Raw genomic sequence first — 13338 nt, 5'->3', positions numbered from 1 at the left:
GTAGGTAGCGATGAAAGCGAAACCTTTGGAAAGGAGTACTGTTCCAGTGAGGGTCAGTGGTGGAGGCAAACAGCATGGAGTGGTTCAAATGTTGTAGTTCAGACAGAACCAGTTCAGGAGAGTTAAAGGGAGTAGGCAAAAAGGACATAGCAGAGGCAGAGAGAGGAGGCTCATAAATCAGAGAAACATTCTTGCCATGAAAAGCAAACATGTAAGAAGCATGACGAACCCATAAGTTCGGAGTAGAGGACTCATGCTTGACCCCCTGCACCCCAGAGCTCAGGAGGCATAAACATAAGACGATCATAACTGAGTTCACAGTCAGCTGGGCAAACACAGCAGCCAGAAAGTTCTCTGGGGTCATGGGCAGGTGCTGCTTAGCCAACTCCTGTTGGGCTTGCTCAGACAAGCCTTTGAGGGCCCCCCAAGTTACTGGAGGGCTCGATCTGCGACGACCACGACGCCTCTCGGCCATGGGCTCAGGGTCCACCAACTGAAGGCGGAAGTGAGGAATCAGGTTGGCCGGAGGACTCGGGTCGGGGGGAATCAGGTTGGCTGGAGGACTCAGGTTGGGGAGATCCTGCTGCCACGCCATGGAGATCAGGGCGAACACACCGTGCAGGCACCCACAATGGTCCGGTAGATGTTTGGACTGCAGCGTAGCCCCGGCCCCACGTGATGAGAGGCACCGGCCCATGCCAGCGGGGGTCGGGGAGGCGGCGGTAGCGCACCAGGGGCTGTGGCAGTGGCTTGTCGGCCTGGAAATGCCGCTGAGTCCTAGTAACAAATTTTGAATTAAAAGAGAGAAGGTTAAGATGGTTGAGGGTAAAGAGAGCCTGAGCTAGTAGGCCCTCTCTGTCCAAGAGGGAGAGGCCAACTCCCCCTTGTTGTTTCAATTTGTCAAGCTTTCTTTTGAGAGTGCCATTGGCACGTTCCACGATGGCTTGGCCCGTGGAATTATATGGGATGCCAAAGGTATGGCGCACTTGCCACCGATCACAAAAGGCAGCAAAGGCGGAGGAACAATAGGCAGGGCCATTGTCCTGTTGTTAGAGCAGTGGAACACCCATGACCGAAAAGGCATGAATTAAATGGGCGCAAACGTGCTTAGCCGTCTCACCCGTTTTGGGGAGTAGCAAACAGGTAACCAGAGTAGGTGTCCACAACCACATGGAGACATTTCCAGGGAGCAAATGAAGAAAACTGAGTAACATCCATTTGCCACAATTGATTGGCTCCAAAACCTCGAGGGTTGACACCAGTGGAAGGAAAGGAAGCCTGTCCAGAACACTGAGGACATTGCCGAATGATGGCAGAGGCTTCTGCAAGGGGCAAGTGAAATTGTTTCGCCAAGGCTTTGGCGTTTTTGTGATGCATGGCATGGCTCTCAATGGGGGAGAGAGCTGCATAGGAAACAAGGGAGTCAGCCCGGGCATTTCCTTCAGAGATGATGCCAGGAAAGGGCTGACGACTGCGAATATGAGCAACAAACAGCAATCCAGTGCGCTTTGCCAATTGATTGCGCAAAGCAATGAATAGACTCAGGAGATTGTCATCACAGGAAGGAGACACGTAGCTTCCTTCCACCTGAGAAATGACATTACACACATACAAACTATCAGAGATGAGATTGACTGCATCATGAGGAAAAAGACCAATGTGACAAACATGAAACAAATTTCCAGAAGTATTTGAAAAAGTAAAAAAAAAGGACTAAGCAAAAGAAAAAAATGTGGAGATTTTTTATAATTTCCATTAATTTTAGTATAGAATTGCAAAACGCAAAAATAAAATGGGCCCATACAAAGGGACCCTAAAAGGACAAAAAGTGTTAGAACTGCAGTTGACTTAAGCACAGAAAGTTATTTCCAAGGAACAATAGAACCTTTTAAACAACTAATTCTTTGGTCAGGAGATGCTACTGAAGGTCTTTGCCGTAGCAACGGGAGGGGAGTACAGCGAGCTGGCTGGCATAGAATTGTTGCAACTTTAAGAATGTGAACGTGTTTGTGTGCTGTTTAGGCACACTGAGTGAAGTGTGTAGCAGAGAAACAGAGAGCTGGAGAGAAAAAGAGGGGGAAAGGTTTATGGCATGCAGATCCAGAGGCCAAAGTGCCCTGGGTGTCACACCCACAAAGACAGCATAAACATTCAAATATATACATTTTAATGGCTGGTGGGAAACTTCTGCTGTTATTTGCATCGATGCAGATGTAGTCTAATTAAACATAGTTACCACTGTAGAATCATTCTTTATACAATCCATTTCTTTCACTGACTTTGTTATTAAGATTCCATCTTACCACGTGTACCATGAGCTGCAGTCTCATGTTCCCACCTTCCTTTGAAGAACTACATTGTAAATTCATTAGTTTCTCTACACTATTTGGACATATTATAACCTTCATAACTTCCACCAGAATATGGACATGGGGGTGTCTCCCGGAATGGCCTGGAGAATCTCCCGGAATGGCCTGGAGATTCTCCCGGAATGGCCTGGAGATGTGATTTTTGAGCATCTGGTGCATGCTATTGCCGTTGCAGACACTTATGGATATTTTGGGAGTGTGAGGTGACCTAATAAGTCCACAAAAATGGACTTATAGACAATGTGACTGTTGAGTTTTAAAGGCAAAATATTTTTGATCCTGAGGCTGTAAGGTCAATGATAGCCATATTACGAGGGATCATGTTCGGGTTGGGTAAGCCACACTGTAAGGCACCCATTGGTTTGATAATTTTATTGATGGCGCGCAAATCATGCTTTGAACGCCATGTGCCAGATTTCTTTTCGATGACAAACACTGGAGTATTATAGGGACTAGTGGAAGGAACCAAATGACCCTGCAACTAGGCGTTGCAAAGCTTCCAATTTTTCACCAGGCAGTAGCCATTGGTCGATCCACACATAGTCTGTAGAAAGCCATGACAAGGCAAGGGCACGAGGCTTAGTCATTAGTGACTAAAGTAGCCTCCTATTGAGAGAAAAGGTCTCGTCCCCAAAGATTGACTTTAAGTGGGACGACAATGGGAGTCACGTACCCCACCTGCTGGTCAGTTGTGGTAGTGACAAGGAGAGGCCGAGCACTTTGTTGTGCCGGCGTGGAACCCCCCACCCCCCAGACAGCAGCTGACTGTTCTAGAGGCCAGGAGGGGTCCCAATCCTGAGGGGTGATCACAGAAACATTAGCACCAGTATCGAGAAGACCTCTTAATTTTTTACCTTGTACCTTATACTCACGAATTGGCTTCTGGTGCCAGATGTTCTCGGTGACCAAGGCAATCTGTAAGGAATCAGAAGAAAAATCCCCCTTGTCCACTCCCGAGGGCGGGAGCGGCACAAGGTGTGCACAGGAAGCACCTTCCTTTAAATTCAAAGGAAGAGCGCTCCTACACTGCAAAACAACAAATACAATTGTCCTGGACCACAACCTTGTCCGGTTGCACATTGATCCCCTGTTGCTGGGCTGCACAGGTAAGTAAGGCCAGGTATGTGCCAGGAGGAGCCTCAGCACGCATGGAAACAAGGGCAACCTCTCCAGGGAGTGTTTGTTGAAGTGCTTGTGCAACATAGAGTTAGGAGTGTTAGCACCACTCCCTCGGTAGGCTCCCCCACCGGGGGCTCGGCACTTATTCCTAAAGTGATTGGGCTTTTGGCAGTGAAAACAGTGAGATGGCATTTTTAAGCAGATTTACAAAACTTGCATATGACTCATTGGGACTTTGTTTCAAGGCAGAGAAAGATTTACGCAGGTGGATCTCCCTCCCACTCTTCGGAAAGATCCAGGTCCCCATTACAGCGGGCTGCTTGGACTGCCAACGCCACTTTTGATCGAGGCGGTGGACAAGCGGGAGAAGGAGATAAGGGAGCCAAAGACGAGGCTGCAGGGAGGAGAGCCGGATAGGGGGGCGGTGTCACCTCCATAGCAGGTTTCAAGAGCATGTTGTCCGCTGGCGTCCCAGCGCAGACAGCTCTATAAACCTTTTGCCAGGCAAGAATATATTGCACTGGTGCATGGGGCTCACCCTTCAAGTCCCTTCCTATCTGCTCCCAGTCCCCTGGTTTGAGAGTGCCTTCCTGGGGATACCAGGGACACTGACAATCAATCTCCCGTAGGAGATCCTTAAGGTCTGCTGTCGACACTGAGTCCCCGTTATGTCTCACCAATTGATAAAGTTCTTCAGCATGCTTTACCTGCTCTGAAGATAATGTTTCACCCATACTTACCAATGGGGGCCGAAGCCGAGGGGGCCGATGAGCCGTGGGAGCCAAAGAGCTGAGAGTACGCGTAAACCTTTTCCAGTCGTGGTAAGCAGGCGAGACCCAGTGAATCACGTCGAATCACGTCGGCGGCACCAGATGTGGGAATTGAGAGAGTGAAGACAAAGACTCGGTGTCAAGGAAAACAGACCTCTGGTCTCAGAGCTGCGTTTTATTTATAGCAAGTAGTAAAGTAGTAAATAACAGTTGCTTGTAACTTGCAACTGTTGTGAGTAACCATGGTAGCGGCAGAGATAGCAAACTAGGTCAGCCGAGCATATATGGTGCAGGAACTAGAAGCCTTTGTCTATTGTTCTACCCCCCCCTCTACGGAGGAGGGGCAGCCTCAGTGACGTGGCCTGCCAGCCATCACCTGACTGCCCCACCAAGGCCGTGCATGGTATAGCGGCAGTTTGCCAACTCGCTAAACACGGCCTAGTGGTCATAGCGGTGGTCTGCCAGCGTCGCCAGAGGGCCACAACCCTACACTGGAGGGGCCTCTTGCTGGCCCAGGAAGGCTGCTGCCGGCTGCAGGGGGCGGCCCGGGCGGGGCAGAGGCAGAGGCGCGGCCTGGAGGGGCCTCTTGCCAGCCCAGGAAGGCTGCTGCCGGCTGCAGGGGGTGGCCCGGGCACGGCAGCGGCGCGGACTGGAGGGGCCTGGAGGGGCCTCTTGCCGGCCCAGGAAGGCTGCTGCCGGCTGCAGGGAGTGGCCCAGGCGCGGCAGAGGCGCGGCCTGGAGGGGCCTCTTGCCGGCCCAGGAAGGCTGCTGCCGGCCGGGGAAAGGTGTGCGGGCCCGGCGGAGATGGCAGCCGTGACGGCAGTAAGTTCCCCCCTCCCCCTCTACCGTATTGACCCGCGTATAAGCCGAGGCCGGCTTTTTCAGCCCTTTTTTTGGGCTGAAAAACTCGGCTTATACGCGAGTATATACGGTAAGTTATTTTGGAGCTCTGGAAGAGAAGAAGAAATAGGTTGGAGTAATTCTTCCATCCTACTTACGATTTTGTGCTCGAGTTGGCGAAGGGCAGTCGTTATTTGATTTTCCAAGGCTTCTGGAGCTTGTTCTTCGCACTTCTCTTCCAGCTTAACTTGTTTGGCGGCCATTTTGCCTGCCTGGCTGCCTAGGAACTCCAGAGGCTCTGAAGGTCCTCTACGCAGAAAAGGCTTCAAATCCGGCGATTTCAGGTTGCTTTTCCTGTTTCTGCCTCCCCCTGATTTTCCCATAGCTTTTGGATATTTTTGCCTTAGCTAGGATTTGACTGCGGTGATTTTTAAGAAGATTGGTGCAGAGAGTAGCGATCGGACGTCTTCTACATAGCTCGACGCCCCGCCCCCATCCAAAATAGGGGTTTGCATGACCCACTAAAGAATATGATAGCAATAAAATCTCAAAACAGTAACAATTAATTGCATGTCTATTCAAAATAAAAATAAAACTTTTTAGTTGAAATTCAACAAAATTGATGAACTTGATCCAGTAGTACCAGCACTTCAAAGTCTGGAAAAAAATTCTAATAGTTTCCATCAAATTTGCCAGCATGGTGCCACAGCTTGATCTATTGTAAATTAGTGAACAACACAGTTGAAGGGGCCCACCTCTAGTGCCCCCTACTGCCTCTTGCCTCTTAGTGCCCTCCTAGGTAATCCCACTGCCCCCCAGGGGGTGGTAGTGCCCACTTTGGGAATCACTGGTCTAAACGATAGGGTTAGATGATTTGGGCAGTTTAGCTCTGGAAAAAAAAGACAACCAAGGGGGTGAAGTACACATGAAGCTGGGAGTGGGTGGGCTCAGTCATTAACAGTCAAAAGTGTGTGCAGGAGATCAGCATTGGCTCCTATGTCTATGTTCTGTTGCTCAAGCCATTTCCCCCATTTTGGGCTCAGATTCTGTGACAGAAATGGAGAACAATGGGTTCAGCATGGTGCAGCATGGGAAGTAGGGGTTCATGGGAGGTCAGGGTTTATTTAACAGAAAAATATATCAGTCACTCCCACTACAAACATGTAAAGAGTGGATATGTCAAATGAAACATTTGCCTCTTACAATGAGGTGTAGTTTTGTTCTTGAGGTCTGTGCCAAGACAGTAGCATTGAAAGACTGTATTAGCTGACAAGGCTTAGGGTTTCTTTTGTTATGAATGCTGTGGGATTTACATGAGGGTCGAGCAGGATAGGGACCTTAACCAGAATCCGTGATGTGCTTGAAGGCTGCAGATTAAAGTGTGTGTGTGTGTGTGTGTGTGTAAAGTGCCATCAAGTTGCAGCCGACATGGCAACCCAGTAGGGTTTTGAAGGCAAGAGACTAACAGAGGTGGTTTGCCATTGCCTTCCTCTGCATAGCAACCCTGGTATTCCTTGGTGGTTTCCCATCCAGGTACTAGCCAGGACCAGCCCTGCTTAACTTCTGAGATCTCACGAGATCAGGCTAGCCTGGACCAGCCAGGACAGGGCACAGATTAGAATGCATAGCCCTAAATGGTTTCCCTTTCATCTGCTGGGTCTTGCCGATCTTGAAATAGCCCATCTTTTTCTATTAGTAAACTGGAACTAGGTTACTACAGAACTGAACATTTAGTTTCTGACAGTATTAATAAGAGTTAAAGTCCAGGGGTGAGCTGAACCTTCACAGGGTACTTGATAGATTTAGGAGCCCTTGTTACAACTCTGCATTGTTTGGTGTCTGTGACTTTACAGTGTTTAAAAAGTTGCTTTTGAACAGTGTGTGGAAACAGACATGTACCCACTCCTGTTGATATTCAGTTGTATCCAAATCTACTTAGGAGGCCTGGGCACTAAAATTAAACTACCCAGATTTTTCCAATAAATGAAATGACAAACAATGAATATGTTGACAGGTTGCTATGGTGGTTGGGATATTTCAATTACTGTAACTAAGAAATAACCATTTTCAGTAGTATAGAAAATAGTGGTTAGACTAAAAACATGAAATAGCATTACTTGTTGATGTTACATATTTGTTCCTCCGTGAAAGGGATAAGACTGGAAACAAGTGACCTGTTGAGAATAACATTGTTTCTGGAGTTGAGCACAAAGGATTGAGAAATACTTTCACAACTTGAAGACAGGACAACAAACTTGTATCTAAAAGAACAGAGGCCTTATTGGAACCATAATAGAAAATTCTGAGAGCCATGATGGCCAGCTTGTTTCTTCCATGCCCCTTTTGCTGAGTGGTAGGTAGAGGGAGAAAACACATCCAGAGACTTCATGCTGATACTCTCAACCACATGGGTCTAATGGAGTTCTCAAAGCAAGAATCAGACCCCTAGATAACCAAGCCACTTCTTTCTTGTTACTTCAGTTCTTTAGGTATAGGAAGAGTAGCCACCCATTTGTGGCCAGCAAGTCCTAATGCAAAACAAATAAAGGTTTTGTTGGAGGTTAAGCTGGCAGTTATCAGAATTAGCAGCTGGCAGATCTTGATTAATGGGTTCCAGTGCAGTTTGCACATCCAGGAGGGTGAGATGACATTAAATATTGAGTAAAGGTTAGGTGCTGAGATGGATTCCTTTACATAGGTTTGGTAACCACATGTTGTTCTTTGATTAGCATAGTAGTACAAAAGCATTAGGATTGCTCTGGTTCTCTGTTGGTATTGCACTAGATGAACTTGTTACATTTTCTTGATGTGATTTTTGTGTGGTCTGTTCTCACCACTACCCAAGATTGGCTAATATAGCAGAATTTTAACACCTTGACAGCCTTATAAACCCGAACCGATCAAAATTTGAGTAGATCTAGCATGTCACTTCATAAATGTTATGTTATTCACATTAGCATCTCTAGGACTGCTGTAGTTTTCAGTCAGGCTGTGCGCAAGCTGGTTTGAGTGAGCACCACTGCCATGCCCTGAGCTCATCCCTGACTGATGGTAGTGTGCTTAAAGCTGACCCGTTTTGAGTTCAGGGAATACAGTCCATGTAACAGCCTCACCATGTGCTAATTCAACTGAAATGGGCTAAGTGAAAGAAGCAGCTGTCTTTTTCCAAGAGTTGTGGTATGAAAAGACTCTGAGCTATTAATGTGGTTCCTTTTTAAAAATTCTTGTTGTAGCACCAGTCCAGACTGTGATGCTTACTCTAGAAATGGAGTTAAGGGATTTCACTTACAGAGCCATCCTAAGCAGTTATGCTTTTGAAATAAGTGGTTGCAACTCTGCTTAGGATGGCCTTGTTTGGCACACTGAAGGCACATAGGACCAGATGATGAATTTAAGATGCTCAAAAGTTTTGATCTGTCTGTGTCTGACACCAGGCTGAACCTTCTGACTCTCAAATCTGGTCAATGATAAGCATTCCTGTGGCAGACTTTGAATACAAATAGCCCTGCCAAAAAGGTCTTCATCAGAGTTCTGAATGAAGGTAGTATGTACAATTGCTTCCAGGTTCAAAGCATGGAACTATATCCTCTATATCCATTATGAGGCAAAGATTGCTTTCAGGGATCAGAGCAATTCTTTTAGCACGACCTTCCACCTTGTTTGTACAATCATGCAACGCAGTGCAGGCCATACCTAGACTTTGCCTGTGAACTTTATTTGTATCTTGTGGGTGTCTTCTGTTCTGAACATTAACTTCTCTTTGCTCCTTCAGATTCATCAGGGTTTATTTTTGATGTGCAGTCCAATACTGTGATGGCCCAAGGAGGTACCTTTGAAAATATGAAAGAGAAGGTGAGCAATTCCTGAGCAGTTCTTTAGTCAAGGGTTTGAAACAGCTTATAAGTGCTTGTGAATAGGAACTTCGATTTGTGGAGGCTCTTCTGTCTGTATAGGCAAGTTTCTTAGCCCTTCTGTAGTTTCATTTGATTCCTTCGCCTCTGTCATTGGCTGGTGAAATGGTATGTTGCTGAATACCAATCTCTCCCCCGCCCCAGCAAGTATTTTGGACCGCTTTTGCAGTAGGAGTAACTCCTATTTTATCTACTCAGCCGTTCAAAATCCAGCCTTACTGATTTGTGATCCAAATTTTACAGAGGCAACTTAAACACATGACTTGATTGTCTGTGGCTTTTCACATTGCTTCCTGCTTATAGCATCAATTACTGACTTGCTATCTGCTCTGGGATAGGCTTCAGAATAACGCTGCCAAAGAAAACAGTATTAGTGGACTGTTCCCAGAACAGAAATGAAACTAGCATTGGCTGGGAGAACAGAAACTTAATTCTTTTCCTCTGTAAGAAAGTAAGGGAGAATATTTGACAATTGGAAGCAACTGGTTAATGTGTGACTTGGGTATCTCATTTTTTCTAGATTGGGGCCGTGCGAGCCATAGTCCCCAACCGGAGCAACAATGAAATTATCCTGGTGCTGCAGCACTTTGATAACTGTGTAGACCGAACAGTGCAGGCTTTCATGGAAGGTGAGTTTTTCGATAACACAGTTCTGGTTGGGAGGCTGCAAAACCCCAAGTCTGTGATGGGAATAAGTAGTGTGAAATGGGCAAATTTACTGGCATCTTACTTCACTTTGCCCTCTTGGCGTAATTGTTCAGTTACATGCTGTTACGTTTGCATTTTTGTATTTGCGAAGGTTTATATTTTTGCTCACAAGACTTGTACTGTATTTGGTCAAGGAATAAGAAATAACATTTGAGATTAGAGGGCATGGTGAGTGGTAGCTTATGGGCTTGCTGGAAGCATCTGTCTGGCCACTGTAAAAAGAATGTTGGGCTCAATAGATTCTGGGCATTATCCTGTAGGGCTCTAGTCCCAGCTTCTTTTTCTACCTTCAAGAATGTGACTGCTGAGTGAAGAGGTCCACCCAGTGACCAGCTTATTTCTTCCCCAGAGTTACTTCACATGTGACCCTGTAACAGAGAGTGTCCCCATAGAGAAGGTGGAAAACATGCCCAGCTGTTATGAATATCTCACATATCGTTTTTAACTGTGATCAGAGCAAGACGCATATTTTAGACATGTATTCTGTGGGTATCCAAATATGCATAATTGTAGGAAATAGGCATTCACGTAATTTTCATATAAGATGGTGAGTGTTCTGCACAAAATTTAGGTTGTGTATGAAACAAGCTATATATGGAGAGTCAAATGGTCTGTCATTTCTAAATTTTGTACATGGATTGCCAATACATTTTTCCATGTTACTTTTAGCTGCGAGGACTATAAATTCTTTTTGGAAGTGTGTGGACAAATTCTTCTAGCTATTGACTGTGCAAGGTGGCATGATAGTAGCAATACAAATTCTGTTTTTCAGCATGATTCATTGGTATAAGCGTATGTAGATTCACAGACACTGATATTTTGATGGCATAAAATGAAACTGAGTATGAATGAGTTTCAGTGGCAACCCCAGGTGCATCTTTCGTCGCATGGTTTCAATTACATGGAGAGGCCTTTGTCTTTATTTCCATGAATAACCCCAGTTTCATTTCTCTTTGTAAATATAGTTTTCTTCACCAGTCTCTTTCAGAATCTATTTAGGATTTATCTTGAAAAAACAATTGTAGCATATGAGTGAGACTAGACCTGTAGAACTTAAGACCATTGCACAACCATTGAACAATATCTGTTACTTCTAAACCAACTATGCTGTATCCTAGAAATATTAATTTTACTTGTTCAAAATCTAGTCTTCCTGGTACTGTGAAACGCCCTATTAAAAACACGTATTCTTTCTGCTGCCCCTGCTTCTGACCTGCAGCAGTTTCTGCAAACCCAGAAACTTCTTTGTTGTCTTGCAATAATCCTTGATGTTCTTATAATAAGGTCCTTCACAATACTGTTTATGCCTGGGCAGAGGCAAACGTATTTCTTCTCTTCCCACTTGCATGCCATCCTCCCCCACCAGTGTAAATGTTGGTGAAATGTAGTCAGTTCTCTGTGTAGGATGTTGTTCCCCGAGTGTGAATTAGATGCTGGTGCAGAGAAAACACTGAATGCAGATTAAAGGAGACATTCCAGCTGTTTTGTCTGTCAGGCTTGTTTCTTCATTGGGTGTATGAGGAGCACATTAACTATTACTGCTTATGATTTTGTAATTTATATTAATTTGCAGGCAGTGCCAGTGCAGTACTGAAAGAATGGACAGTTACAGGCAAGAAAAAGGTAAAGCTGGGTTTGTACACGAAACCACTGTTTGTAAGGCTATATATTGTCTCGGCTTGCTGGGGTGAAAGACATCAATCCCTGCTAAGCCCATCAATCCCTGCTAAGCCCATCCCTCTAAATAGTAGGGATGCAGTAAAAGAGCCAATGAGGGAATGTGTCTGAAGGATGACTTTTATATCGATTACCAAAAAGTCATTGATCTGCCGATATTGGTTTCCTGTGTGGCCAGGTAGTTTTTGAAATGAAGCTTAAAACATATAATTCACATTACTGTCTTGACTATGCATGATTGTATTATTGGGGAAACTTCAGCTGGGATTAGTTTAATGTGTTTGTTTCCCTTTTTTACTGGAGTTATTTTTAGTTAGTCCAGAAAACTCCCTCCAGATATACATGATTTTTACCTGCTTTTTATTAGAGTAGTCTTTCAGTTTCTAAATCCTCTTTCCACAGAGGGATGCTATATCTATATCTCTATATCGATTGATCGATTGATCAGTATCTATATAATATATGTGCTTAATCCAGCCTCTCCTTTTATACCCCCTGCAGTCTTCCCTCATTTTTTCTCATGTATGATGCTTTTCCCCCTTGTCCCTCATACCCTGTTTTTCACTGACTACGGCTTCCTTCCTGGAGTGCCCAGTCTCCAATGGCCTCATCTAGTCTCTTGCCCTGATGACCCAGCTGATTATCTTGGCCAGCTAAGGCACCTGTTTCCTTTCTCAGGTGTAAGCTGACATTTCTCCAGCCCTTGAGCCTGACTACTGGGAAGATTCTCTGCTTATCTTGGGACAATTTGCCAGGTGCTTGGTGATAAACAACCTTATTGTAAATTTGGTTACAATATAAACAATCTGTTCCAGGGGCAGGTCACAGTCCTAGTAAGTCTTAAGTGAACCTACGAAAGGGACATAATAAATCCTATGGAAGGCTTGCCAGCCAGTGGATGCTGGAGACAAAGATGATGGCTATGACTGATAAGTCAGAGGCTCTAGAATTGAGGATAAAATTGGAGTGTCCTCTTAGTTACATCCTGTAATATCCTTCATGCAATCTGGAATTAAGAGGGGGAACATGTAAGTGACCTAGAGTGTGTGTATAGCCAAGGCTATGTGTACCCTCCACTTCATTTATTTGGGTTTTTTTTTACCTCCTCCTTTCCTGACCAAAGTTAGGCTCAGGACAGCTCTTTAATAAGTTCAAGCATCTTTCCCAACATAACTCAAATCCTGCACAAAGAAAAGCATGACATGCTGCACAAATGCTGTAAATTAAGCGCAGTTATTTTGCTTTCTGCTACATGCTTAGTATTACAGAATGCACACATCATGGAGTCTAGCCAGACTGGTAACTGATAGCAGTATTCATATTGCTGTTCCATAGTATCTACCTATGCATGTTTACCATGTGTCTAACAGTTGAGTCTCATCCATCCTAAGAATGACCTTAGGCTTCACTTCAGGAATTAACTGTCTTTTTCTTTGGTGGGGGGTGGATATATGAAACCCTAGAACAAAAAGAAGAAAACCAAACCAAAGCCTCCTGCAGAGTCAAGTGCCAGCCTCCTTGACCCCAGCAAGCCTGTGTCCACTGAAGAGGAACAGTCTGCAGCATCATCAGAGAAGGGCGGGATCAATGGTTACCATGTCAACGGCTCAGCCAATGACACAGAATCTGTGGACTCTCTCAGCGAAGGTTTGGATACTCTTTCCATAGATGCCAGAGAGTTGGAGGAGAGTGAACCTGCTGCTTCTGAGGTGCCCGACAGAGCAGGTTAGTTTCATTACGGTGTATGTGGGGGGGGGGTTGCTTTTCCCCTCTTCTACATCTATCTTGTTAGGTATTGTGGTTAAATATCCATTAACAGTGAGAGTTGTTCTAAATTGTGGTGTACATACCCCCTTTCTGCTGCTTGGCAGTTTTTACAAATGCAAGGTTAACTGGTCTTTTTGGAATGTCTTTGAAATTATTTTGGTTTCGAGAGGGAAATGG

At 45.2% G+C, this 13338-nt stretch overlaps 1 protein-coding gene across 1 annotated transcript in view; it reads left to right on the top strand.

Moving 5' to 3' along the window:
* SPATS2 (spermatogenesis associated serine rich 2) overlaps window positions 1–13338 on the top strand; it is a 58734-nt gene that overhangs the window by 27530 nt on the left and 17866 nt on the right. Inside the window, exons 2-5 of the mRNA XM_056858938.1 lie at window positions 8871–8950; window positions 9530–9638; window positions 11291–11340; window positions 12858–13119. Coding sequence (XP_056714916.1) covers window positions 8871–8950; window positions 9530–9638; window positions 11291–11340; window positions 12858–13119 — 501 coding nt within the window. The remainder of the gene's footprint in view (window positions 1–8870; window positions 8951–9529; window positions 9639–11290; window positions 11341–12857; window positions 13120–13338) is intronic.

Source organism: Euleptes europaea, chromosome 1, assembly GCF_029931775.1.
Source record: "Euleptes europaea isolate rEulEur1 chromosome 1, rEulEur1.hap1, whole genome shotgun sequence".
In the NCBI taxonomy this organism is placed as follows: Eukaryota; Metazoa; Chordata; class Lepidosauria; order Squamata; family Sphaerodactylidae; genus Euleptes; species Euleptes europaea.
The sequence above is the reverse complement of the archived record's forward strand: the minus strand, read 5'-3'. Positions and strand labels throughout refer to the sequence as shown.